Raw genomic sequence first — 27,732 nt, 5'->3', positions numbered from 1 at the left:
AATTGAAAGATTATTATGGCACTATTTTACCAGTCTGGCTCCCTCAAGATGAAATCGGGCTGAATGTGGCCTCTGAACTTAAATGTGTTTGAACATCCCTGCATTGACGTTTTCATACCTCATAAATGCCTCATCTGCTCTGTGTTGTACTTTTACGACCTAATCCATGCCCAGAAAAAAAAAAAAATGCTTTGCAGTTTATTGTCCCCGAAACCAAAACAAAACAAAACAAAAAAATTACATATTCTATCATCTATGAAAAATGTTGACTGGATGCAGTATTTTACAGGACGGATCCAATATATATTAAATGCGTTATGCAGAGATGCATGCTTGCATGATGTTGCACAAACCCTGTGATGTGCAGATATTTGGATGTGGGGCGGAGTTGGGCTGCGCGCGGAGGGAGGGACGCAGCGATATAAAACGTTCCGGACAGTGAGAGGACAGGAGAGGAGAGGAGAGGAGCAGTCTGTGGACTGGACTGCTGACCTACAATGGCTCAGAACGGCACGGCAGAGAACGGAGAGGCAGAGCGGCCCCCCGCTCCGTCTCTACCCCAGCCTGTTAAAGTCCAGGAAGTCAGACACACCAAGGTAACGACCCCCGGGGGTGACGCATGCTGCGCATCCACTTTTACGCATTGTGTATTAAATTGCGCAACGAAGAAAAGAGAGAGAGAAAAAAAAGAGAAAAAAACATTTTGCACTTTCTGCAGATTTTTATCGACAATGAGTGGCGGACATCCAGCAGAGGAAGGACGTTTCCAACCTTCAACCCGGCGACAGGTGTCAGGATCTGTGACATCCAAGAGGCGGACAAAGTAAGAAGCTTTGAGAGCGGTTCTCTTTTCTGCTCTTCACGAAATTAGGCTTCTTTCAACTTACTTTTTTTTAATGACATGTTTCGGCTTGATTTTCCCTTCCAGAAACGAACTAAAGTAACCTAATTAAACCGAGCTTTTCTTTTACTCCATCGTTTCTTGAATTCAGTACGCACACGGTTGGCCACTCTTACACCTCCTGCTTAAAACCATTTGTGCGTAATTGTCATTTTTAGTCAGTGAGATTAATTAAAACTAACAATAAGGCAAGTAATATTAGCGAAATTGGTGCAATATGGACTTTTATCTATACAATAAGAATAATGTTACCCACTTTACCTCATTGCGCGGCACATTCTGCGCAAAAATGGGAACATTTCCTTTTTAAAAGCGCATTCTCTAAGATAATTGAGAATGCTCCAGGTTAACTTTATTTCGTCAACTTTCTTCAGGAGGACGTGGACAAAGCGGTGGAGGCGGCGAAGCTGGCCCAGCAGAGAGGCTCTCCGTGGCGCAGGATGGACGCGTCCAGCCGCGGGAGGCTGCTGCACAGGCTGGCCGACCTGATGGAGAGGGACCGGCTCCTGCTGGCGGTGAGCCCCTCTGCAGACCCCTGCAAGCTCCGCAGGGAGACAGCAGCACTGCAGCTCGGCCGAGTTTTAGTCCACAAACGTGTGGAGAGACAGAGGAATCAAGTGTTAAATTCTTGAATCGCGCAAATATATTGGGGATGAAAAAATTAGTGAATGATTTCTTGTCAAGCTGGAAAAAAAAATCTTTCGACGTAATTCCTAAAATTAATAAACATAAACCAAGGGAATAGAAGTAGTAGTAGAAGTTGCAAAAAAAACTAAACTTTTGGGAAAATGATAGAATTCTTTATTTTTCTTTTTTTATGCATGCTATTTTAATGCATGCATCATATTAATTCTACTGCAAAAGCTTGTTCTCCTTTATTCGTATTTACTGCATGTTTTGGGTCTTAAGCATTCTAACTACCCATACATTAAGATTTTCTAGAGTAAAGTTAACATTTGATGGTGATCATCCATGGTGTAAAACCAGAGTGGCTGAAGCCTGTGGCAGGGACTGCATGGTCAACAGTTTAGTATGAATAAATGTTTCAGTTGAATCTAGTGCACACCAAAATGTTCACTGTATTTGTTTTAGAATATAAGTGATCCTTATCTTTTCTTAAAATGGAATTTGACATGAATCTGCAACTAATAAAGTTGTGAAATAGTAAAATGATACATTTTTGAACACAAAAATACATCTCCAAAAGTCAGCAACACAAAATAAACACCAATTTAATAATGCTTGTGTGTGTGTGTGTGTGTGTGTGTGTGTGTGTGATGGCGTTCGGATTTAGAAATATCATGAATTCAGTCTTTTAAACTTCATAAATGTGATTTTAAACATGAACACAAATGAGAAAGTTTAACAATAACTCCTTATTTTTAAAGATCCTAATTTACAAAATTTATAAGACCTAGAGAAACAATACTGGTAGTGTTTTGCATTTCAGATTTCAACTTGAATACAACAAATCTCATGCTCTTCCATGAATCCATGTCATTATTTTGAATGCATTACATGTAAAAAGAAACAGTTAATGCTGCGTATTAGTGTTATAAACAAGTAGTTGTGTAATAGTAGGGCAGTGGAGACCCAGTGGTTGGAGAAGCGGACTTCAGATCAGAAGTTTGTAGGCTCTATCCCCTCAGCAGACGTGTCACCATTATGGCTCCCTGAGCATGACCCTTAACCCCTGTCAGTTTCCTGAAGTACCGTAATGTAAATAAAAAGAATTTCCCCAAAGAGTTAATAAAGTATGATTAATTTAGTGATAGACTCAGTAAATTAGCAGCTGTTTTCCTGTGTTATATAAGGAGGTGAGCAGTATGTGTTTTCTCATTTCCGCCGACAGTAAGCACAGACAAACCTGCTTATTGGTGGATCCTGGTCTTTCAGCACTAATGTATGGGTGAAATCATGAACATATATCAGAGAAGATATACGTATTAGATTAGAGACAAACATTTTCTGTGGATGTGCTGACTTCTTATCAGTGATTGGCCTGTGTGACGGCAGACGGGTCCTCGCCGCTCCGTCGCTCTTCTCCCTGCTGCTGGACGCTTCTCTTCCCTGCCTTCGGACATTGTTTTGAATGAAATCTCATCTTTTCACTCTGCTGCGCTGCCAGCTCGCATCAGGGCTCGTAAATGAACCCTCGCAGATGCGAGCGCAGTAATAATGGCGGATTGCATGGGACTGCTAATTGCAAACATGCTTTGGACGGGTAGTGTGCGGGGTACGGCTAATTACACTAAACTCCCTGCTATGTTGGGAGGAAATCAGGACCAGATTCAGACCATTTGAAGGTGAAGTGGATTCAGTGTGAAACTTTGCTATGAATTATATGGGACACATTTAAAAGTCATCTTCATGTGTAAACATGGTGAAGGGATGAAGTGATGTTGTGGTAGTGAGATTGAGCCTCTCCCCGGAGGAACTACATCATCATCAGCTACCTCAGCCTCAAATTAAATCCCCACTATTATTATTAATATTATTATTATCATTGTCATTATTACTCCCATGATATCATGAACCAACAAGCAGGACATAATTCCAGGAGAAATAAAGCAAACGGCAGCAGGCCAGCAGTGAATTGGAGGATTACTTGCAGACTGCATGAGAAGAGCTGGCAGGTCCTCGAGCTCATAGATGTTTAATTCAGGACTTCAGCAGGGTTTTATCACATCGGTGGTTTTGTTTTAGTCGTGTGGAACGTTTCCATTACTGATAATAGGGTTGTGTTTATAGGTGGATTTTTAAGATGCTGGTTTCTTTTCTGCACAATCCTTTTTTTTTTTTTTTTATAATGAATAATGAATCTTATCAAGCATGACCAACAAGTAAAATCCATGAATTACTTTATTGATTAGATTATTGATTGGAGGAATTGTTCCAAAGGACTTTTGGTAGTAACTGATTACAATGAGATTAGTTACAATTTCTGAAGCTTTACTTTGTTCATATATATTTAAACTACAGCCTTCGGCTTGTAACACTATCTGTGTTCATAAATCTTAGCTCACCTGTTTAATTTGTATGTTTGTCTCAGCTGTTTTATTGATGCTCCTTTCACTTTCCATTAATTTATTCTATTCTGTTTAGAGTCAAATTGTGACACATAAGGCCTGTGGGCCAAAACAGACCGGCAAGAGGCTCCAAGTTTCCAAGCCACCAAGCAGATGGTGAAATTTTCAAAGAAAACATAGATAAAAAAAAAAAAAGAATTTCTTAAGAGTGGCAGACGCAACACCGAGACCCGAGCTGAGATATCGGTGATGCTACCATGACAGATAGCAAACTAGCATTAGCTTCAAAGCCATGCCGTCAGGGTGACACACATGTACTCAGACAGACGACCAAGTTGGATTGTTATTCCCGCGGGAGTCATGACACACTGGAGGCAAGCATTTATGTTATAGTGCATCTATTCCAGCATGTGCAGACTAAATATTCACTACAGCCGTGGTGCACATGTGCAGAAGCAGCATTTCCCCCGTTTCCATGGAGACGGAGTCGGGGCTTTTTCGAAAAGTTTCACCCTGGGAGCTGTTTTCCAAAAAAGTTGCGTTTCGGTGGGTCTGAGCATCGTTGACGTGTAAACTGACATTCAAAACTTTTCAGTTTTTATTTGAAAAGGTTATCGCGTAGACGAGGCCTCAATCTCCAGTATTCGATCAGTGTACCAAATTAAACAGCTGCCACCTCACAGCAAGTTTTAATTCAAAGCTCCACTTCCTTGATTTTCACAATAACTCTTCATATGAAACAATAAAAATGCAACATAGACTTCACTACAATATATTTATTACTGTGCCATTTGCACACTATAAAATAGATTTAAAAAGGATGAGACTGACCAAAATCACACATATTTTATCATTTATAGCTTATAAACTCTCAAAATTAGATACATTTTCACAGGATTCCTGTCCTACAGAGAATATTATTTACTAAGAATATCCTAAATTTGACTTATTAACAGCATTAGCATATTGTTTGGAAACTTGCTCAAGCATGGATTTGCAGAATTCCTTTTGAATTAAATACATCAACCAGTTGAGGAAGTAAAAAAATAAAATGCTTTGCTTGTATGAGTGGATGGAAATGACCAGGAGCACTTATTTCAATATTTAAAATGGCAGTTTATTGATATGATTGTCATCACTGTACGATTATGTTTGGAAGAAAAGACAAAATGCAACAATTTCCAAATACAGTCAATCAAGGGTTAAAAGATATTGCTGATGATAGCCGAAGGAGAGACATTTAGACATTTTAGAGTAAATAAAGTCTCTAGTTAAAGCCTGTCACTGCCACACCTATTAGATCATCATGTCTTCTGTGTAATTTGACGCCTACCTGGAATATATTGAGTAAGATTAAGACGCTTCTTTAGGCTGAGGTTCAACTGTAAACATCACTGCCAAGAAGATTTTTACATTAATGGAATTTGTACGTTTTCCTTTGGAAGTTATTCTCCGCCATGTTTTTATGTTTTCCTAGATATTAATGTGAAATGTGCAGAAATGTGACATTACGTGTGTAACTGTTCATTTTCCCTTAATCTGTCAGACCCTGGAGACTCTGGACACGGGCAAACCTTTCCTGCAGTCCTTCTTTGTTGACCTCGAAGGCAGCATCAAAACGCTCCGTTACTACGCAGGCTGGACCGACAAGATTCATGGAAAGAGTCTTCCTGTGGGTGAGTCTGCCGTCGCCTCCCGAGCTCATTTGGCCTGTGTGTGTGTGTGTGTGTGTGTGTGTGTGTGTGTGTGTGTGTGTGTGTGTGTGTGTGTGTGTGTGTGTGTGTGTGTGTGTGTGTGTGTGTGTGTGCGTGTGCGTGTGCGTGTGCGTGTGCGTGTGCGTGTGCGTGCGTGCGTGTGTGTGTGTTCACTGAACAAAAAGGTTTGCAACATGCTCCTTAGGTACTTTAGTTTGTGTTCTTTAAAGGAGACATATCATGCTTTTAAATCCTTCCTTTTTACATATAAATCATACAGTTGTGGTCTATACAATGCGAAACTGCAATGCTTGGGTCTGAATTCCTCATTATTATAGCTCCACAGGCCCCTTTTCAACCCCTTTTCTGATGTGCTTCTGAGAGCAACTCGTTTTGGGGCGGTCTCTTCAAATGCAAATGAGACACTTCATACCCCGCCTCCTCTCCAGGTTGCAGAGGTGACACTCGGTTCAACGTCACCCTGTTCGGCCATCTTTGTAGTTTGATAGAACAGATACAATTATCTAGCGGCGCAGAAACTTTATATTCACACATTATTTACAAAATGTCAACAACGGAAGATTTGTCCATCCAGCCATACATGTTGGAGCCAGAGTCGGACCCGGCGGAGCGAGATGAAAATGACGATGATGCACCTACAGAACAACGTCTTCATATGGATGTAACGCAATGGTGTGTTACTATATTTACACTAACTTCTCCATCCATGCCCACTACTACAATACTGCCTGTATTACAACGACTATTTAACACAGAAGTTACATTATAATCTAAAACGAGCACACAGCGCTAACATATGAAGACGGTGCAACTGCTAATGCTAACAAAACAATGACAGGGACGTCTTATCATCACACTTTTTAGCGTTATATACAGCTTACCGAGGTGCTCTGTTCGTCGTCTCCATAGATAGAAGGAACTGACCGCTCAATCAGACGAAGTCTTTCGGCAAATCCTTCTTTATACTGGCGGAGGTTGTTGAAGCAGTCGTCCTTAAAGTGATTCGCGCACACAAAAATGACCTTACCCACAGATGTGGGTACATTTCTGTGAAAAATAAAACTCAACCAGGCACTTCGAAAAGGTTCTGATGCTGGGAGACGGTGTAACGAAGCTTGTGGGTTACTACATCCAACAACCGAACATTTCGACTTATCCTCTCGTAACTTCGGTTGGACTACAAAATCGCAGCGAGAAACAAAAATGGCGGATTGCTCGAAATGTCGATGTCCTAATTTGGCAGTTCCGCTGAGAATACTGTGACGTCATTGTTCAAAAAACGTAATAGAGAATAGAAAAATCGAAACCGATTGCAAAATATGACCAAAACAGAATATAAAGATATCAACGGAGCACCTGAAGAGACTACTTTGAACTTTTCTGTACTTCTAAACACTCTAAATATACAACAACATGCATTTAAGGGCTAAAAAAGTGGATTTAGCATGATATGTCCCCTTTAACATCCACTCTCATGGTAAATCTCTGTGAATGCCAGCGTTTGATTTATTCAGCAGCAGTGTTAATAAACCTTTTTAAAGCAAACTGACTGCCAGTCGGGCATTCAAAAAAGTTTCATGTGCTTCAGTTACTTTTGTCCTACTTGAACACTGTTGGAGAGTTACAGATCTACTGTCTCTCTATCTGATTTGTATTTTTTCACTACTGGCAACATCACGAAGGATGTCAAACCGCAGCATTAACATCTCGATTATAGAGCATCTTCCTTCCACCCGCTCGACTTTTCAGCTGTTTAACATCCTTAGAAACCATAAATCATTTCATGAGAGTTACAGGCTTTTTAGGCCCCATTTAAGCAACCGTTTTCCAGGGAAAACGGAAATCTTTCATTGCGTTTAGTGTGTCCGTTCACATGACAATGGAGCTCAGAGTAATTAAGGTGGAACATTTTGGAACTCCCCGACTCCGTCTCTGTGGAAAAGGCGTAAATGCAACTTTTCTGAATTGCTGCTACTGCTCATGTGCACCGCGGCCATAAAAACTAGTTCTTCTGCACGTGCTGGACAATGAGAATGTTTCCTCCAGAGGGTCATGACTCCCAGTCCATATCCTCCTGCGACTTAGTAGTTTTACAATCGACAGTCACTGTAATGACAATCCAACTTGGTCCTTTGTCCATACGAATGTCTGTGTACTCCCATTGTTAATGTTGAGAGCGTATTGTGTGGTTTCACTACGAAAACTAACAACAGCTCCAACTCGTGGCCTGGCATGGTAACTACACCGTTTCTATCATTTTCATTTAAATGGAGATCGTTTTAAAAATGTTGTCGTGTGTTATTTCAAAGTAATTTTTACAGAGAAAAACCAACAATCCCACATGAACAGAGATCGGAGATGGTGGAAAGGAAAAACTTCCATTTAACAAGAATAAACCTGCAGAACCAGACACAGAAGTGGAGTCTTTTGGCTGTTCCTGTTAAAGTTAGGGGACAGGGAAGAGAAAAGGACAGAGACAGAGAGCAACAACTTTTTAATTAGTGTGCTGAATAAAAAAATGACACAAAAGGGCCATACAAATGAAAATTAGCATGACTGAAATAAACTAGTAGAACACATTCTCCTTTTAAACGTTCCATAAATGTAACTACCCAAGAGAACAATTGCCCCCGCAGGTCTGAGCCCTGGTGGGTATTTCATCCACCCCGCTGATATTTCCCCCTCCTGTCAGCTCCTGCTTTGCGTGTCCTCTGCGGGGCAGCAGATAGACAAAACACGGTTGCCTTTTCCTCCCGATTAGATCCTAATAGAGTGGCGAGAGACAAAAGGCACAGTGGGACAAAAGGAAGAGGAAGCCGCTGAGATAGTGATCAGTGAGGTGTAACCGTCTGAGAGGATTAACGATCAGTGCTGGCTGAACGCCTCCTCCAGCTGGCAGCCACTCAGCCAGCAGCCCCGCTACTCGTTATTAAGATGAGACACACAACTGGGTGGTTGTTTGAGGAAGACTAGTGTGGGCTACTGGCACGTAGTGAATGTGACCTGGAATGTGGGTTGTTGTTTTTTTTTTCTTAGGCCCTATTTAATGTTGTAAAAACATATTCTGTTTTGTATTTTAGCTACGTTAAAGTTTAGCATTTACACGACATCTTTTTGAAAACGATGCCCGTTGACACATACAAGCGCAGTGGCGACGTGTCTGAAAAGTTGGATTTTTCTCTGTTTCCATGGAGACGGTGTTTTCAAAAAGTTCCTCCTTAAGAGCTGTTTTCAAAATGTTGCGTTTTCAGCGGCTCCGAGCACCATGGCCAAGTAAACTGACCCCCAAAATATTGTGTGAACGTGGCCTTAGTTAACTACGATATACTGGAGAGTAACCATTTCCACAATCGTGAATCACTATTTCAGTGTCGTGTTCAACAGCTTTGATGAAAAGCCATTGTCATTTCATCTGTTGATCGAATCAAGTAATCACATTTCTCACATATTATAAGAAGTATGTAAACTTTTTGATGTCCCAGTTTTGTGAATGAACTCGCCAAAAAAAATGTGATTACATTTTTAACTAAGTCCATTTATACACAAACAATGGGCCTGATCTATTAATAAAGCACGCTAACTTGCATGGCCTCGCAGAGAGATCTCGCTTTTGGTTTGCATGTTGTTTGGGTTTTGATGCCGTTTATGTGAGAACGATCTGCTACAAACGGCTTTGTTTCTGCATTCATTTGCATGTGTTTTGCCGTCAAATGAAGCGCCAAGCCCTCTAGTGAAATTGTGATACAGTGGAGTTGGACACAGTGGAGAGAGTTTTCTAAACCCCTCCCGGCATCATTGCAAGTAAATGTGAATTTGGGACACAGTCCAGGTGATAATCTGCCACAAAGTCCACTGTGGGGGAAAAGGATAAACCAACATAGGCTGAGCTGGTTTCCACCTCCTTTTCAAACACGTTCAGAACGGACACAATCATTAATGTTTTCAGATGTATTAAATCAAACTATCAAATGCCCATGAATTAATTACAGTCAACTCATCCCAGTACTTTGTGAAATCTGGAACACATATTTGGTAATTGTGAAAAAACGCATGTGTGCGCAACATTAACATAGCACAGTGTTGTGTCTTTAATGAAACACTTCCAACAATGGATTGTCTTTATGAATAGCCACAGTATGAAACAGGCTCTATTTGTGGACAGATTGTGGACTGATAAATACCTCATATCAAGGAGAAATGATGAGATCCACGGTTCTGAGGTCTTCATTTCAAGGTCGTGAAAACAGGAACAGAATCAGCAGGAAAATAGTCCAATGAAGTTAGAAAATTTGACAGTACACAGACTGAGAGACTGTCGAATTGAAGCAGGGAACAGGAAACAATGCAACCGTGACATTAAGTCCTTAAAACCCCTTTGTATTTCTATTCTGATGCCAATAAAGCTACTTTACTGTAAGTCAAACCACTTCTGCAGCTGATGAAACTGGTTTCATTGACAGCATTTATTTATTTTTTTTCTTTGCTTTTTTGCTTCTGAATGAAAATGCAGATCAGCTTTGCTCAAAATGGACATGAAATATGAAAGACATGTATGTGGGATTAGTTTAAGAACACTAGTGTTGTAGTCAGGACCACCTAACCCGAGATAAGACCAAGACTTTGAGGCTGAGACCGAAGTCTTGAAAATGTGGCCTCGAGATCAAAACCTGTCTCGAGTACTACAGCACTGATGAACACTGATGTATGACAGACAGGTGAAAGGAAAAGTACATTACACAGCAGTGAGACCTGCTATGGTGAGACGTTGGTCAGTTTCCAGAGCAATTAGAAAAACCAGGTGCAGCTGAGTCTGGACGTGTGCTGAGGACAGAAGGATGTTGGATTAAGACAGAGGTCGTCTGTGTAAAAACAGAGACGGATGAACAGATCAAGAAGATCAAATGTATTAAATCAAGCAACATTCAAAGACATGTCGTAAAACTGCAGATCAGATCACATTGTATAGCCAATTCATGCAGAAGGTCGCAAAGGTTTACAAACCCCGCCTCAAAGCACCACATTATCTTGATATTGTAATGTAAAGATCTTTAGTTTGACTTTAATTGAAGATCCATGACAGCAGCCTTTCAGTAATCTCCAGCTGGACGTGCGTTTATGTACCGACTGGAGGAGAAAGAACCACCGTAGGAGTTCTGTTGTGGTGGTCTCACATCAGTCACATCAGTAACTGGAGAAGGTCAGCGTGCAGACTGGGAGGCAGGTCCGACCAGTTATCAGCTCGAACTCTCACACGTCTATTCACAGCTCACCGTGTCTCATGTCATGTACACACTCTCAGTAGTTAGTGGAGTGACAAGAAGGATATCTGGCTACCATGGAAATATTATTGACGGAAACCTTCTTGGCATTACGGGTAATTTGGGAAATAGCTTCTGTAAACAATGGAAGGAAAACCTGGAGACTTGATGCTCATTATTAAGCAGGTCCCCTGGTGTTATATGACAAGCCAATCCCGCAATTCTCCTCTGACCTCAAGACATTTTCACCCAGAAAGCCGCTGCTGCTTTGCTTCACAGCATTCTCTCTCTGGAAAATCTACAGATGTGCTTGTGCGAACATCCAGGTAGATATTAAAACCCTGTTTACACGCCAACGTCTCAATGTGAAAACACATTGGTTTTGCTTTTTTGTTACCAAACGGTTTTGCCTTGCCCGTCTGCACTGAAACAATGTGGCGAGCATGCAAGGCCACGAGTAGACATCACACACACACAGACACACACACTCACACACACAAAAAACACACACAGACACATAACACATATATCTAGTTCAACAAGTCTGAAAAGTGATAGGAAGAAACTAACAAAGCAATACCATACAATCCACTATAAAAAAAAAAAAAAACCACAACAAAGACATTGGTGGCATCTCTATATAAACGGCCACCTCGGGGATCGTGTATCAAGCTGATGATACTGTTCTGTTTTCTGTTCTTTTCTTCCCCAGATGAAACCTTCCTGTGTTTAACCAAACACGAGCCTATTGGCGTTTGCGGGGCCATCATTCCCGTAAGTCCACAGGAGATGTGGTTTGCATTTCTCAACAGTAATATTTTAATTAGGATTCTTATTACGAGTTATATGACTTTGGCCCAAAAAGGACTTCTGCAAAAAATTACAAACACATACATACCGGTGAGCATATAAACAGAATACACACAGAAACAGCATTGTTTATAGATTGTAACAATGTGTGTAGTAGTTGTGTATAGTGCGTGACAAGCTTTGAATGGTTTCACCTCCAACATTTTCATTTGGATGTGGTACATATACGGTCCTGGGTGGAGGAGATGTGTTGGCACAGTGGCTCGCACGCTTGTCTCACAGTGAGATGGTTCAATGTTTGGCCAGGGTCTTTCCCCCGGAAAGTTTTCATGTTCTCCTTGGACATGAGCACATTTTCAATGGCTTCCTCCCACAATGGAAAGACTGGTCAGCATTTCACTTGAGGCAGAAAGTCAACTTTGTCTTTTCAAAATGTGTTTGAAGCAGGAAGTGGGGTTTCCCCAGACTGTGGTGATCAGTGTCTGTCATAACGAAGAAGGGGTGAAGCAGTGACAGGGTCAAGGATGGGGAATGAGAGCTGGCCAGTTTGGTTGGCGCTAGGGCTCGGCGATTTGGCCTTTTTTTTCTCAGTGCACCTAAATATTACTGCAGACATGATATTTTGTCAAAAGTGCAACTTTATTGCTGTGATTGTCCTCAGAGTTAAAATGCATATAAACAATCTCAAAATTAAAAGGCTCTGTCAGTTAACAAATTTCAAGCTTTAACCCAGGTTTTAGCAAAAGTGAAACAGCAACTACGGAAACCCACAAGGAATGGTAGAACAGAATGGGAACATTTTTGAAAAACTGAATTCAATTTGCAACATAAGAATCGTTTTGGCTACAAATTCAATAAATCGATTAAATGGATTTTTTTTTTGCCCAGCCCTACTTGGATCCAATATATCAGTCACTGATAGGATGTGTGTTCTGAAGGAAGGTGGTGGAGTCCACATTTTGTTATGTCAGGACAACCTACACAGTACTGTCCAGGTGGGCCTTCACATTTCTTTCCAAGCATATGAATCAGACACTGAGGGAGTAAAATCATACAATTTTTTTCAAGTCCAGGAAAACATGGTTCAGTACACAGTTAGGCCCCGTTTACACACAAGTGAAATGCAAAATTCTGTCATGTTTTGGATGCTCATTTACACGAGCCACTGAAAACGCAACTTTTTTAAAACGGCTCCCAACATGAAACTTTTCTAAAAATGCGCCTACTGGCCATGCGCACCACAGCTGTAGTACACTGATAAAAAGGTTAGCCAAAATATAAGATATAAACATTCTCCGGGGACATAGTAGTTTTATAGTTGACATTCACTATAGTAACAATCCAAGTTGGTCGTCTGTCCATACGGATGTCTGTGTACTCCCATTGTTAGTGTTTCTAGCGATTTGTTCTTGACTGCATGTGTGTAGTTTCACAACAAAAACAACCAACAGCACCCACTAGTGGCCCCACATAAAAATGACATCATTTTCAGCATTTCTGCCATTTCCATGTAAACGGAGATTGTTTTCAAAACGTTACTGTATAAACGAGAATGTTTTCAGAAATGGAAACATAAAAACGATGCGTTTTCACTTGAAACGTTGTCATATAAATTTCTTCCTAAGCTTAGCCGGACCAGACTAAGAGATTTAATACCAAGATCAGACAAAGAGGACATAAGCAATGCCACTTGAACAAAGTAAGACAGACGTGTAACATGACAGAATAAAATCAATAAGACTTGACCCCAGGCAAAAAAAAAAAGAATGACTTGAAGACAGAACAGCACAACAGGACATGGAACACCAGAAAAGACACCATGAGGGAAACACTGCACAAACAAACCATGAACAGACAGAACAAAACACCACACCTCTTTATAAACTGTGATCATTCTAGTGGACCACTGTTTCATATTCAGCACATTGTGTTGCCCACAGACTCCGCATAATTTCAGCATCATGACCAAATTGAGCTGTTCACTTTTTTATCTTTTGAACGTGAGCCTGCTCCTCTAATGTTGCTCGGGGTAACAAGCTAAACAAAACGGCTGTTGTTTGACTTGGGAGATTATATCATAAAAATTAGGTTTATACCGTCGAAGGTTGTGTAATTACCGAAAGCACTGCTGGCATCCGCGTGGCATGAGTCACCGTCGGAGGAAAACAGGAAACCTTTCTCTAGACTTGTGATCCCGAGATCCCCTAATGGTGCACAGAGGGTTTCCAAAGTGCTGTTAAAGTTAACGATGCCTAAATAATAAACATGCAGCACTCACATGTATTGCTGTGTAATTTGGGTTTAGTGCCCAATTATTTGTCCACCGGTTCCCAATGTGGAAACGAGCAACTGGAAAATAAATGATGTGTTTTTCGCAATAGCTTTGCTTTCAATTATCTCATCATTTCCAATGACTTGGAGATCTTTTTATTGGACTGGTTACTCTGTCCAGATCAACATCTGAGTGATTAAGTTTTCTGGGAAATCCAAAATTCTGATGATATGAGGGTTGCCTGGATTATCAACCCCAGTTTGTGCCTCGCATGTCGTCAGTAATATGGACGATGAAGACCACTGCAGTGGTATTATTTTGTTACACAAATCAGATTCTATTGTCCTCCAGTCTGTCATTTTATTGGACTTTTAATGTACTCTACATTACGGCCATACAATATCACTCAAACATTCTGGCCTTTCAAGATTCAGTCAGTGTGATACGTGTCAGTGCCGCAAATAACAAAGGCATAATACCAATAGGTAGTCTGGACTTTTTGTTTTAATCTCCTTTTTGCTACACTCCGTTCCCTAAAAACTCAACTTTGGTTACATTTGTCTGTAGAAGAAGATCCCACACAAACTATGGTCCATCCCACTTTTAATATTTCTGTTAGATCTTTTAGTGCCGTTGGTTTATTGTTCCGTGAACATTACAGACAGTAACCAGCACTGCTACATTGTTCCGGTCTGAAGGTCTTCGGCTGTTTTCAACCTGCAAACATTTCACATTGTCAGTTTTTTCCTAGCTCCAGGTGCACTCCGAAAACAAATCGTTGAATTCACTACTTTAGTGATTGCGAGAATTGTGTCCTATTTTGCACACATTTGACATGTTAAGTCCTCTTATTGCGAGCTTTTTTTTTTGTTTGTTTGTACCAGTGGAACTTTCCCCTGCTGATGTTCATGTGGAAGATTGCTCCGGCCCTGAGCTGTGGAAACACTGTGGTCATTAAGCCAGCAGAGCAGACCCCCCTCACGGCGCTCCACGTTGGATCGCTCATCAAAGAGGTCTGATGTTTAGGCTCAACAAGGACCGTGGGACTGATCCGGGCCGAAGGCTGAGAGAGGTTTAGGCTTTGAAACCTCTCGATGTCCTCCTCCGTTCACAAAATCCTGTCGGTGATTGCACCGCTGCCAATTTAATGATGACAGTTTCCATCAAGTGTAACAAAGTATAAACAGAGGATTCTTATGAGGTTTTACACTTGGAAAAAAAAAATAGAATACACCTGTCTGGGGGGAAAACTGTGTAGATGAGAGTTGCTTAATTGTTTAACAACAACAACAATAATAATAGTAATAATAATAATGATAATAATAATAATAGATGTGGATGTATTAGAAATTATAAATAATTTATTGTTATTATGTTAGAAGTTACTTTGCTGCAATTCAGTCTATTTCGCTGCTTTATAAATCACAATTACATTTATTCCTACTGATAATACATCTATAGATCCCAAAATATTTCTAAGTCACTAAAGCTACAGTAATTTTACCAAAGTGTTATTCAGCAATACTACTTTCACTACATTTTCATCAGTGTAACAGCTGTAATACTTATGCTCAGTTCTTTTTCTGTCTCTGCCACCAACCAGTGTTGACTGTCGTACTTCTGGGAAGAACAGATGTTATAGATGCAACAATAACATAACTTCTAAGATCAGTAACATTCGTTGCCTTTGACAGAAAAAAAAGTTGAATGTTAAAATGTGAACAATAAAGTAAACTAATATTTTTTTCTTTTACCCCTTGGGGATTTCTTTGTGTCTATTCTGTAAGCCATAACTTGGTCGAGCGCAAAAAAAACCCCATAATTCACTTCACTTCCTGTATAGAATAGGCTAAGAATATTTGCTCAACCAAATCAATTGTGTTTATAGTTTGCATACATTGTGTGTGTGAAGTTAAAGTCAACGTGAGCTTCCTTATCAATTCTGCTGTACATACAGCAGAAAGACACACAGTAGAATCTAAATTTTGTCCGGCTTGCCCTTTTACGGTGTGCATACTATATATATAAATCACCCCAAATAAAGAACAGAGAATTAGGTAATATAGATTATATAGAAAATGGCACTCAAAATAGAATAAAAATAAGAAAATAGAGAATATAAGCAATAAAACAGTGCAACAAGATTTTAATATAGAAGTTAAAAAAATAGAAATTTGCAATATCCAATACAATACAATTACAGTAATCACTTTAGAATAAAACCATGACTGATACACATGATGCACAAACAGAAGCAATCAGATGGGGGTTTTGTGTTTTGATACATTTTCACTTGAAACTTTGTGTAAACAGGTAAAAAATGTCTCTTACTACAGTAACAGCAGCATCTCTGCTAAAGGCTGAGCTGATTTACACCTGGTTTTCAAAACGACACATGCAATTGTTTTCAGACATTGTATGTCACATCCCTGTTGTAAATTAATCAATCAGAATAAAATTGTTTTTTTTCATTTCCTGTGATTTGGAACACACGCCCAATATCCCATATTAATTAAAGCAATTAAACCTGTTTTTATACCTGTGCAGCTTTAGTAGGTCGGGAAAAAATGCTTTGTATTAATTAAACCTCCTTCCTAAAGGTTGTTGTTTATAGAACATAGAACTCTGTGAATTAATTTCCTACTGTGCATTATTGTTGGTGAAACAAAAGTCATTTTATGGTAATCCTGACGTGACTCATCTCACAGCATCAACGTGTTCTCTGCCGCGCTGTTTCAGGCTGAGTTCCCTCCAGGAGTGGTGAACATTGTTCCAGGGTTCGGTTCCACAGCAGGAGCAGCTATTTCCAGCCACAAAGACATCGACAAAGTGGCCTTCACTGGCTCCACAGAGGTGTGTGTGTGTGTGTGTGTGTGTGTGTGTGTGTGTGTGTGTGTGTGTGTGTGTGTGTGTGTGTGTGTGTGTGTGTGTGTGTGTGTGTGTGTGTGTGTGTGTGTGTGTGTGTGTGCTGCAGTATGAAAGTCATTTCTGTCACAACAGGAGTGTTCAGTGTGAAGGTTTGTTTCTTGGTCTCTAACTTCCCGGTGTTCCCTGCTCCTCGTGTTACCCCGACATTGAGTCATGTCAGTTCCTTTGTTTTCCCTTTCTTCTATTGTTTTTCAATTGTCCTACCACAATCTTTGTCTTCCCTTCCTGTCTCGTGCTCGTCTCCTTCCCTCGTATGTCTTGTGTTTCTCTTCTCCTTGTATGTGACTGTAACTATACTTCTGAGAAAAAACTGTGATCTGTTTGCTGATGCAAATATTATGAATGCTCTCACTTTTGTCACTTTTACTTTATTGTTAGGATTTACGTTTGTTCATCAGCATTAAATAACTGTAAGTAACAGATTACTGAAAGTAATAAATCACTGGAAGTCGTTTATGAAAAATTTAAATTTCATCTTTGTGTAAACCTTAGTCACTCATACTTTTGTTAAGCTTCTTACAGCAAAGCATGTCCTGTGTTTGTGTGCAGGTTGGCCAGCTAATTAAAGAAGCAGCGGCCAAAAGTAACCTGAAGAGAGTGACTTTGGAGCTGGGAGGAAAAAACCCCTGCATTGTGTTTGCTGACTGTGACTGTGAGTAAAAGTGTTTGCCGTTCTCTTCTCTGTTGTAAAGGGTAAGTGGATTTCACTCAACAGTCCCCATTCGCTTTACACTGCTAATCACGTTCAACAGTTCACACACCAATGGAGGCAGCTGCCATGCAAGGCGCTCAGTCCATTCATTGGGAGCAGTTTGGGGTTCAGTGTCTCGCTCAAGGACACTTTGACACGTGGACAGGGGGAGATGGTGAATCGAACTTCAAAACTTCCGTTTGAGAGACGACCGGCTCGAACAGCCGAGGCACAACTGTGAAACCTTGAAACTCAAACAGCATAAATCTGTGATTTGATTCAATTTCGCCATGTCTCAAAACAATGTGTTGAAGGATTTGTTATTGTCCTCTCACAACAAAGAGGAGAGGATTCCAACAAGTCAGCCGCTAAAAACCAGTGATGAGTAACAGAAATAATGGCATCTCAATTCAATGGCTTCATTAACTTCTGGCCTTTTTCGTAGTTGATCCTTCAGGGCTCACGCAGACCAGGGTGAAAGCATGAAAACATTGTTTTTCATTGTCATCATCACAATCGCCATTATCTCTTAGCTGTGAGGTAAAACTACTCCAAGCTGTGTTTTTCCACAGATCTGAACAGTCCACAGACTACATGATGTAATTTCTGTGTGTGTGTGTGTGTGTGTGTGTGTGTGTGTGTGTGTGTGTGTGTGTGTGTGTGTGTGTGTGTGTGTGTGTGTGTGTGTGTGTGTGTGTGTGTGTGTGTGTGTGTGTGTGTGTGTGTGTTTCAACAGTGCAGATGGCAGTGGAGGAAACCCAGAAAGGAGCGTTTTATAACCAGGGTCAATGCTGCACGGCTGCGTCGCGCATCTTCGTGGAGGAATCCATTCATGACGAGTTTGTGCGTCGCAGCATAGAAAACGCCAAGAAGGTTGTCATAGGAGACCCCCTGGACCCTCGGACATCACATGGACCACAGGTTGGAGCTGCATGTTTAGCCGCATGACAGCGTTTAGCCACCTAGCTTACTTGATTAGCTTGCGATGTTGAGAGTGAGAGAAAAAGGGTTGGCCTGCTTCAGTTCCTGAAATAATACCATCGTCACAGGCGACTTTCATCTAAGGCCTTGTCCACACGGCAATGCAGTTTTATGTAACCGCATCGATTTTGTCCCATCATCCACATGGTGCGGCGTTTTAGGAGCCTGAAAACGCACATTTGCTGAAAACAATGATGTCATCGCCTCACATTTTGACCTATAACCCCACCCCCCCGACAATAACAATGGCGGACTATATGCTCCAGATCGAGCTGCAGCAGCTGCTGACGGTAGTCACTTTAATATGACGATATGTCGGATTTCTTGAATACGAAGATGAGCAGGCGTATTCTCCTTGTCGTCTTCTACGTGTTTTTGTTCTGTGTCTTCTTCTGTGTTTTGGGTTTATTTCTGTTGCAGAGTTACAGTGCCACCTAATGGCCTGGCACATGTACTACATCATTTTGAGCCGTGTTCATAGTGACGTGTGGATGTGTGTGGACAGGGCCTTAGTCACTGTAATTTTCAAAATATGTGCCATCAGTGGGAACAGTCAAAAAAACTTCTTGGAATGCTTGTAATGGAGATGGTTATACTTAACCACACTAACTTTCACCAGGACAAATGTAGTCAATGTGCATTTGAGTGTAATGCTCCTTCTTTATTCAGGTAACTTTCCTTGTGGAGTCTCAGTTTTAAAGATGTTATCAAGAGATTGTGGCGCTTTTTCTTGTTGTGTATGGAGAAATTAGAGTAAAATATAGCTTTAACCAGTAAATCACGTACTACCCTGGTGATTTCAGATGTTTATTTTACCATCTCGTTTCCTTCTCTGCCTCTCTGACTGATTGTCTCTGCAGATTGATCAGCAGCAGTTTGATAAAATTCTGGATCTGATAGAGAGTGGGAAGAACGAGGGAGCCAGACTGGAGTGCGGAGGAGAAGCTGTAGTTGAGAAAAGCCTCTTCATTAAGCCCACCATCTTCTCTGGGGTCAAAGACCATATGCGCATTGCAAAGGAAGAGGTATTGTTTCGCTCTTAAAAGTCAGCTCTGTGTGTAGAGGTGAAGCCTGACCCCTTGTGGAAGTGTACCTGAAGTGCAAATTAAAATTCATTAAAATTTGATAAAAACACAAAACCTTGACACCTTCTTCACTTACCTACCACATCTTATATTTTCAAAGTAAACATCCCTACAATGTGTTTTGTGTAAAACAAAAATGCAGGCAAATTGTCTACCTTTGAAGCAAGAAGTGTGCAGAATCCACAAGAACAGAAACAAGTTACCATCTTCTCGAGTCAGAAACAAACAAGGTGAAGCAGCTTTTAGTTCCTACGCTCCTGACCTGTGGAACAAACTTTCGGAACACATGAAGACTGCTGACACTTTCACTTCTTCAAATCAGGACTTAAAACATTCCTATATGTACAGGCTTTTGAATAAAAAATTGATTTTACTTACTTATTAAACTTATCTTAATAAATCTCTTACCTTATTTATTATACTTTTCTTCATTATTTGTTTTAATGCAATTCTTTAATTTCTTCAAAAGCTTTAATATGTATTTCTTTAATTAATTTTATTTCAATGTAAAGCACTGTGAATTGCCTTGTGTTTGAATGGTGCTCTATAAATAAATTTGCCTTGCCTCGCCTCGCCTCGCCTCGCCTTGCCTTGCCTTGCCTTGTGTGGGTCAAGTTGAGGCTTCAGTTCACAAAGTTAGTTCTTTGTGTGTGTGTGTGTGTGTGTGTGTGTGTGTGTGTGTGTGTGTGTGTGTGTGTGTGTGTGTGTGTGTGTGTGTGTGTGTGTAAAAATGAATAAATAAAAGAAGTGACTATATCATGATCACATACTTATCTACATTAACATATTTAGGGTAGATAATAAGGCTGTGAATTAAATATTTTACACTTATCTTGTGTAAACTGTTGTTCTATTTCATTGACTTTGTGTTCCCTGTGTGTCTTTCCCTCTTCCAGATCTTCGGTCCAGTGCAGTGTATATTCAGCTTTAAGAGCCAGCAAGAGGTCATAGACAGAGCCAACGACTCGCAGTATGGCTTGGTGTCTGCAGTCTTCACACAGAGTATGGACAGAGCTCTGTCTGTGTCTGCAGCTCTGGAGACTGGCACCGTCTGGTAAGTCCCCGTTTATGATCCCATCACGAGAGGGAAATATCTTGATGTGTCACTTTTAAATCACAAGTGAACCGAGCAACAAAAGCAAGAAAATATGTGTTTGTGAAACTATTTCTTGATTTCAAAAATGCTTCTTGGAGATAAATCTGATACCTTTCCAAATCCATTTTATTAAATTTGTTTTGCAACAGGACTAAGTTTAGTCGTTAGCAATCTCCTGTCACAATGACTCCACCCACAGTTTGATTCCAAACTTGGCTGTTTGTCTGTGTGGGTTTTCTATGTTCCCCCTGTGTGCCTTGGCTATTTGTCCAAGTCACCCAGTTTCTTTCCACAGTCTAAAAACATGTGTATTCATCCGGGGTGGACTATGCCTCTCCCCCAATGTGAACTGGGATCAGCTCCAGGCCCCCATGAGCTTCAGTTACATAAAGCCGTAGAGAAGATGGATGTATGGATGGATGATGCCAGAGGCTCACAAAACATTGCTACTGTATAGTACTGCCGAAAAAGATGGAAGAAGAGGCAACTAATTGTCTTTATATCATTTTGCCACATAACTACAATCAGGATTTAACCTATATGCAACAAACTCTGCTCTGTTTATGTGAACACAAAGGTAGATTGGAAAGCCCTGGGATGAGAAACCAATAATATCCAGGTTCTTAGCAAAGCTTATGAAAAGATTCCCCACACTGTGCTTGACTGTTACCATGGCAACAAGAAGTACTGCAGTCACAAGACCAGATGAAAGAATGTGGCTGTGATGTCACAGAACAAAACAAGACATCATTTGTCGTTTATGTAATGGAAGCCAGATGTTAGAGCAGGGATTAGTGTCTCCTTGAACATTTCAGTTAACATTCTTTGCAAGAAAGAAATTCTCTCAGCAAGAAATGCAAAATGCCCATCCTACTTTTGGGTTACGTGCTTGGTACTGCCGTCACACGGCTCATCAAAACTGCCTTTGAGCATTTCAACAAAGAGGAAGAAAGTGCAGCTCCGACAAAAGACCAAGAAGCTAAAGCTCTAGCCCCTAGTCCCACTGTACCCCGATATACTGCAGAGGACTCTGGTGCAAAAGAATCCTTTCTCCTTAAAGTTGAAGCTGATCTCTCGACATCAAATGATGCTTGTGGAGTTGAAGCTTCTCCCTCTCCATCAGAAGACTCTGATAACAAAAACTCTTTTCCTCTTGGAGCTGAAGCTGCTCCTTCTCCATCAAATGTCTCTGGTCGAAATAGAGTCTCTTTCTATCTACCAGAGAGCTCTCATGAACAACACAATATTCCTCATGGAGCTGAGGCTTTTCCCTATAATACACGGATGCCGCCACGTGCTGGAACCCAGAACAGCAGACAGTCCAGCCAGCAGTTAATATCTGTGTGCAGATTTGATAATTATCACAACAACTGTTGGATGAATGCCACACTGCAAGCTTTTCTGAACTTGGAAATTGTCAGAGAGAAGCTCCGTCCTCATTCACGACAATTCTTGATAGAGATTTCGAGCACTACTGGATTTACAAGCCTGTTTTTAAGAGCTCTCCATGAGCCAGGACGGTATTTTCAGTCATCAGAGCTCATTCCAGTCCTGTCTGAATTGTGCAATGCCATGCCATCACTGGACCTGTTTCAGGGTAATGACCCTGTTGACTTGATAGAACATGTCCTCGACTGGTTGATTAACTGTGATGTTCAGTCTGGTCTTCAGGTTCATCATGTGATAAGATGTGATGACTGTACTTTCCAAACAGCTACTTTAAGTTACCTGGGAAAAATCATCTTCCTCTCAATGCCTCTTCGAGGTGATTCTGTTACTTCTCTCATTCGCCGCACAATCTATGAAAGCCAAGGCCTCGAGCAATGCCACCAATGCGGAACCGTGGCAGAGACATACAAATTTTCCAATTGCCCCGAGGTTTTAATCTTTTATGTGCCACGTACAGAATGCACAAATGAAACTTACAGATTGGATGTGACTCCATCCAAATACATAGAAGTTCCTTTTGCTGCAGATGAAAGGCAGGTCTACTCCCTCTCTTCTGTCATTTGTCGCAGTGGAAAATGCAGCTATTCCGGTCACTTTTGGTCATACCTGTTGAAAGAAGAGATGACCATTAACGCTGACGACGCGTATATATCACTGGAAGTAGATCAGTTTCCACCTGGAATTTACAGGAACGGAATCATCTACTTTTACGAAAAGATACGGTCACAACATTCTAATCCATAAATTGCATTCCAGCTCAGATTTATAGCAGAGTTTGCCGTTCAATTCACGATATTCTTATTTTCACGTTCAAACAAATCTGAGGAGGGTCAAGTGAGTATCCACTACTAGAGAAAGAGGTTATTTCCCCACTTGACATCATTAGGGCAGCATTTCTGATGTGCCTGTATGAACACACATGTGGGTGTTTTGAAACAGCCCTAAATGTAAGCTTTAGTAAATAGAAAAGTCTTGAGTCTCGCCTTAAACGTAGAGATCGTTTCAGCCTCCCTAACTGAAATTGGGATCTGGTTCCACATAAGGGGAGCCTGAGAGCCGAAAGCTCTGCCTCCCATTCTACTTTTAGAAAACCTTGCCGCAATAGAGGCAGAGACGGTTGCGGAACCTCTTCTCCCGCTCCTCTGGATCGAGACGGGTCCTGCCGACTTGCATGGGATCGTCGGCTTCTGGTACGGGAGAGGGGGAGGTGACCGAACTGTGGTGCTGGGAATCCGGGGAAGATGGGAAGCGCTAGCTCCTGTGCTCGACAGGACTACCTTGCTCACGGAGGCGCTCCACCAGTTCCTGCTGCCTGCGATCGATCTGGGCCACCACAGTGATGACTTCCTCCAAAGTGTTTGGGGTCTCCAACGAGGCCATCAGGTCAAGGATGGAGTTGGAGAGACCATTAACGAACATGTCCACAAGGGCGTCTTGGTTCCAGTTAGCCTGGGCCGCTGGCGTGCAGAACTCCTCCGCGAACACGTCGGGATCCCTGGCGGAGTTGCAGAGTGGCGACTGGCACTCCCATTATCCCAGATCTTTAGATAATTTCTCTCTCAGATGTTTTGGGCCAAATATAATAATTTCAGAGTTCAGAAGCAGGAAATTCAGGCCCATCCAAGCCTTTTTGTCTTCAAGACAATCTTCTAGTTTAGAAAGTTGGTTATTCTCGTAGAGAAATAGAAAAATAGATTTGTCTGTCATCTGCATAACAATGGAAGTTAATGGAGTTTTTTTTAAATTATATTCCCTACAGGAAGCATGTATAAAGTGAAAAGTATAGGACCTAAGACAGAACCCTGTGGAACTCCATCTTTAACTTCAGTCTGGACTGAAGAGTCATCGTGAACATGAACAAAGTGGAACGTGTCTGATAAATATGATCGGACCCAATTTAGTGCTGTACCTTTAAGCCCGATGATGTGTTCTAGTCTCTGTAATAGGATGTTATGATCAACAGTATCAAATGCAGCACTGAGATCTAACAGGACCAGAACAGAGACCAGTCCTTTGTCTGAGGCCATAAGAGGATCATTAGTAACTTTGACCAGAGCTGTCTGTGTGCTATGATGAGCTCTAAAACCTGACTGGAAAGACTCAAATAGGTCATTATTGCTTAAATGGTCACATAGCTGACTTGCAATCACTTTTTCTAGGATTTTAGAAATTAAGGGAAGGTTGGATATTGGCCTGTAACTTGCTAAGACACCTGTGTCAAGGGTGGGTTTTTTTAAGAAGAGGTTTAACAACAGCAACCTTAAAGGCTTGTGGCACATAACCTGTTTTTAGAGATATGTTGATCTGATCTAGTATTGATGTACTAATCACAGGGAAAATATATTTAAACAGTTTAGTGGGGATTGGATCTAGTAGGCAAGTTGTTGGTTTAGATCAGGGGTGTCAAACTCATTTCCACCGAGGGTCACATCAGCATAATGGCTGCCCTCAAAGGGCCAAATGTAACTGAGACAGTATAAATGTAACTAAATGTAACCAAATATGCTGTAAAATAAATGTAACTACAACCTCAATTTTAAATAACTCTGACTTTATTACTTATTCATATTACAAATATTACACATGTATTTGCATAGATATAAAATATATTTGCTCGTTGCTCTGTTAAGTCTAACTTTGTGATACTTACGTCAGTGCTTGGTGTCAAAATGCGGACTTATATTTCACTCTTTGACAACCAACACGCCGCAGAACACTAAAGACAAACCGTTTTTTCTCCTTGAAGCACAAACATGTATTCTCCTTCCTATCGTTCATCAAACAACCTTTCATCTGCATCACGTTTTCTCTTCCTGGACATTTTGGGATCGTTTGTATTTCTCTATTCCACTTGTTGAAAATTGCATTGATGCTTATTTCCTGCAATCTTCACGGGTAATATAATATTTATTTATTTATTCATTTGATCTGGACAACACACACTAATGAACAATCATATACAAATTGTAAATGTGCCAGATTGCAGCAAAAGTGCAAATTTACGTCTTGAGTATTATAAAAATAATCCAATCGGCATGCATGGTGGGAAATGTAGTTTATGGTCAATGTAGAAGGGTTGTCCTCCGTTTTGTTGTTTGACCGTATTGTTTCCAATAGACACGCACCCCAAGGTGTGCACTGCGCGTCTATAGAAAACAATACTGTATATATTTTAAGACAATCAGACCTTTAAGCCCTCACGGGCCACATAAAATGACGCGGCGGGCCTTGAGTTTATGGAGGTATTATTTGTGAAGGTTTGTGTACTTGTAAAAGTGAATTTGTAGTTGTGTACCGTAAGTTGTGTACCTGTAGAATAGTTTTGCGTACCTGTAGAATTATTTTCTCTCCACAAATACAACACCACACTTACAAGTCAAAACTTCTTAATTACAGGTGCAGAAATCCTGTTTTACAAGTCACAGATTTAAAAAAACTGTCATGCTGATATTTTTCCTCCAATTGTTGCAGTACATCTGGTGAAAAACATATTTGTGCTCCTGTATCGATGTGAAGTTCTTCCACACAAGTCACAGATTGTTTTCTTCATTTACAAATCACACATCGCGGCTCCCCTCCGCTGAGCTATCTGGTGAAAAAGATCTGTGCTTTCGGTCAATGGAGAAAAAGGCGGTGCTTATCTGAGATTGATGTATTTCACAGCCAATCAGGAGAGAGGATTTTGTCCCGTAGCCAATCAGAAGAGAGGGGCGTTTCTGTTTTGATGCCAAAACGGAGGAAATAAGTGACGGGCCGTGAAATTTTTCCAGCTTCGCGTCAAAGTTAATGCATTAAAGACCAATTCTAATGATTGATTGGCTTATCTTAAATGTTGAGTGTATTCAAGAGGTTTTATGTGTGTACTTTGATGAAATAACCACTAACATTGTCACACCACATCTCTCTCACTGTCTCCATGTTTAGGATAAACTGCTATAACGCCCTTCATGCACAGACTCCCTTCGGCGGGTATAAGATGTCAGGCAATGGACGAGAGCTGTAAGAACCTGCAGTTCCTTCACATGTCAGAAGTCTTAATTAATTGTACACAATAACAGTGTTTTCCTGAACCAATGGCTGTCTCTGTCCCCTCAGAGGACAGTACGCTCTGGCCGAGTACTCGGAGGTGAAAACAGTGACCATCAAACTGAGAGAAACCATATGAGACGCTCTCTGCGATCTCCATCACATGTGGCCTCATCACGACTCACTCCTGTTGTTGCCTTCATTCTGCTGCAAGGAGGATTAGGTTTATATATCATTCTATGCAGTGTGCCAGGGTACAAAAAGACTTGTGTAGCTGAGGATAGGATTTGACTCAACAGTTAAAAAAGAAAAAAAAAAAAGAAGCAGGTAATGTTGTATTTTAAAAGTTTGGTGTTTTTTTCTATGAACATCTCACTATTTGGATCTGAAATTACCTGGAAGAAAGTGGATGGTTTGATACTTTTTAAAGCTAAGGTTAGAGCTCAGTTCATCAGAGAGATGAAAGGAAGAAAAGTCAATGACGTCTTTAAAATGTGCTGTTTTAAATGCATAATGTGATTATCTGCATCAAACCACAATTATATAATAAAACACAATTTATCTAACCTCAGTTTCATAAAAAAAATTATTGAAAATATAAATTCTTCACAGTGCTGTTGAAAAATGTCTGAACTTTGGAGTGATTAAGAGGTCATCATCTTTTGGTACAAACAAGACTCCACTGGATGAATGAATGAATGAACATATGGATGAAAGAATAAATGGGTAGATTGATGGATGATTTGATGAATACATGGTGGTAAACTGATCTTGAATAAATCTGAGCCCAAAGTGTCTGTTTTATGTTACGCCCCAGCCTAGGAGCTACTAGAGCGCAATATAAAATTACCATCACTCCACTGGGCCAAAACGGCCACAACAAACTAGTTCTCAGTGCAAAAGTTAATTTATTTACATGGTGCTCTCGTGTTCAACAAACAAATTAGGAATCGTTAACAAATTAAGAGTGAGCTCTACTCCAAAAACAAAAAAAACAAAAGTCACCCTATTCTATCAGAGGGAGAACTTGCCTAACAAACAAAATGGAAAAACACAAAGTCTTTCCTTCCTACCGATAATAAACAAGAGAAAAATATTTTATCTCAAAAGTTACAGCTCACTCCAACAAAAGCACACACTGCACTGAAAGGTGGCTCTGCCCCTCTGATCCAAGCTCTTCCACCTGGTGACATCTTTCTTCCTCCTTAGGAACCGGGGTGAAAAAGTTGTTTTCCAGGCCCCCAGCTCCTGTTAAAACATAACTGTGGTTGATCACACCTGAGTTCAATTCCTGTAGCCACACCCAGGCCTGATTACTACACACCTGTTGTCAATCTAGAAATCACTTGACTTGGACCTACCTGACAAAGTGAAGTAGACCAAAAGATCCTCAAAAGCTCTAGACATCATGCCGAGATCCAAAGAAATTCAGGAACAAATGAGAAAAAAAAACCTAATTGAAATCTATCAGTGTGGAAAAGGTTCTAAAGC

At 40.7% G+C, this 27,732-nt stretch overlaps 1 protein-coding gene across 1 annotated transcript; it reads left to right on the top strand.

Moving 5' to 3' along the window:
* The first annotated feature begins 437 nt into the window (after nt 1–437).
* Nucleotides 438–26,670, top strand: aldh1a3 (aldehyde dehydrogenase 1 family, member A3). The gene is made up of 13 exons (XM_080492501.1): nt 438–596; nt 719–823; nt 1,276–1,416; nt 5,477–5,606; nt 11,616–11,677; nt 14,870–14,998; nt 16,725–16,838; nt 17,463–17,565; nt 18,341–18,525; nt 19,446–19,610; nt 20,567–20,724; nt 26,140–26,214; nt 26,311–26,670. Exons 1-13 carry the CDS (start codon nt 498–500, stop codon nt 26,378–26,380), a joined length of 1,536 nt encoding a protein of 511 aa, XP_080348627.1. The 5' UTR covers nt 438–497; the 3' UTR covers nt 26,381–26,670.
* The last annotated feature ends 1,062 nt before the right edge of the window (nt 26,671–27,732 follow it).

This window comes from Lipophrys pholis (assembly GCF_963383615.2).
Source record: "Lipophrys pholis genome assembly, chromosome: 2".
NCBI classification, from domain to species: Eukaryota; Metazoa; Chordata; class Actinopteri; order Blenniiformes; family Blenniidae; genus Lipophrys; species Lipophrys pholis.
The sequence above is the reverse complement of the archived record's forward strand: the minus strand, read 5'-3'. Positions and strand labels throughout refer to the sequence as shown.

Excerpts from the sequence above, each read along its gene's own strand:
- aldh1a3 (XM_080492501.1), top strand. The coding sequence starts at position 498 with ATGGCTCAGAACGGCACGGCAGAGAACGGAGAGGCAGAGCGGCCCCCC. Across the intron at positions 5,607-11,615 it reads TGGAAAGAGTCTTCCTGTGG|ATGAAACCTTCCTGTGTTTA; the intron begins GTGAGTCTGCCG and ends TTTCTTCCCCAG. Across the intron at positions 20,725-26,139 it reads CTGGAGACTGGCACCGTCTG|GATAAACTGCTATAACGCCC; the intron begins GTAAGTCCCCGT and ends CTCCATGTTTAG.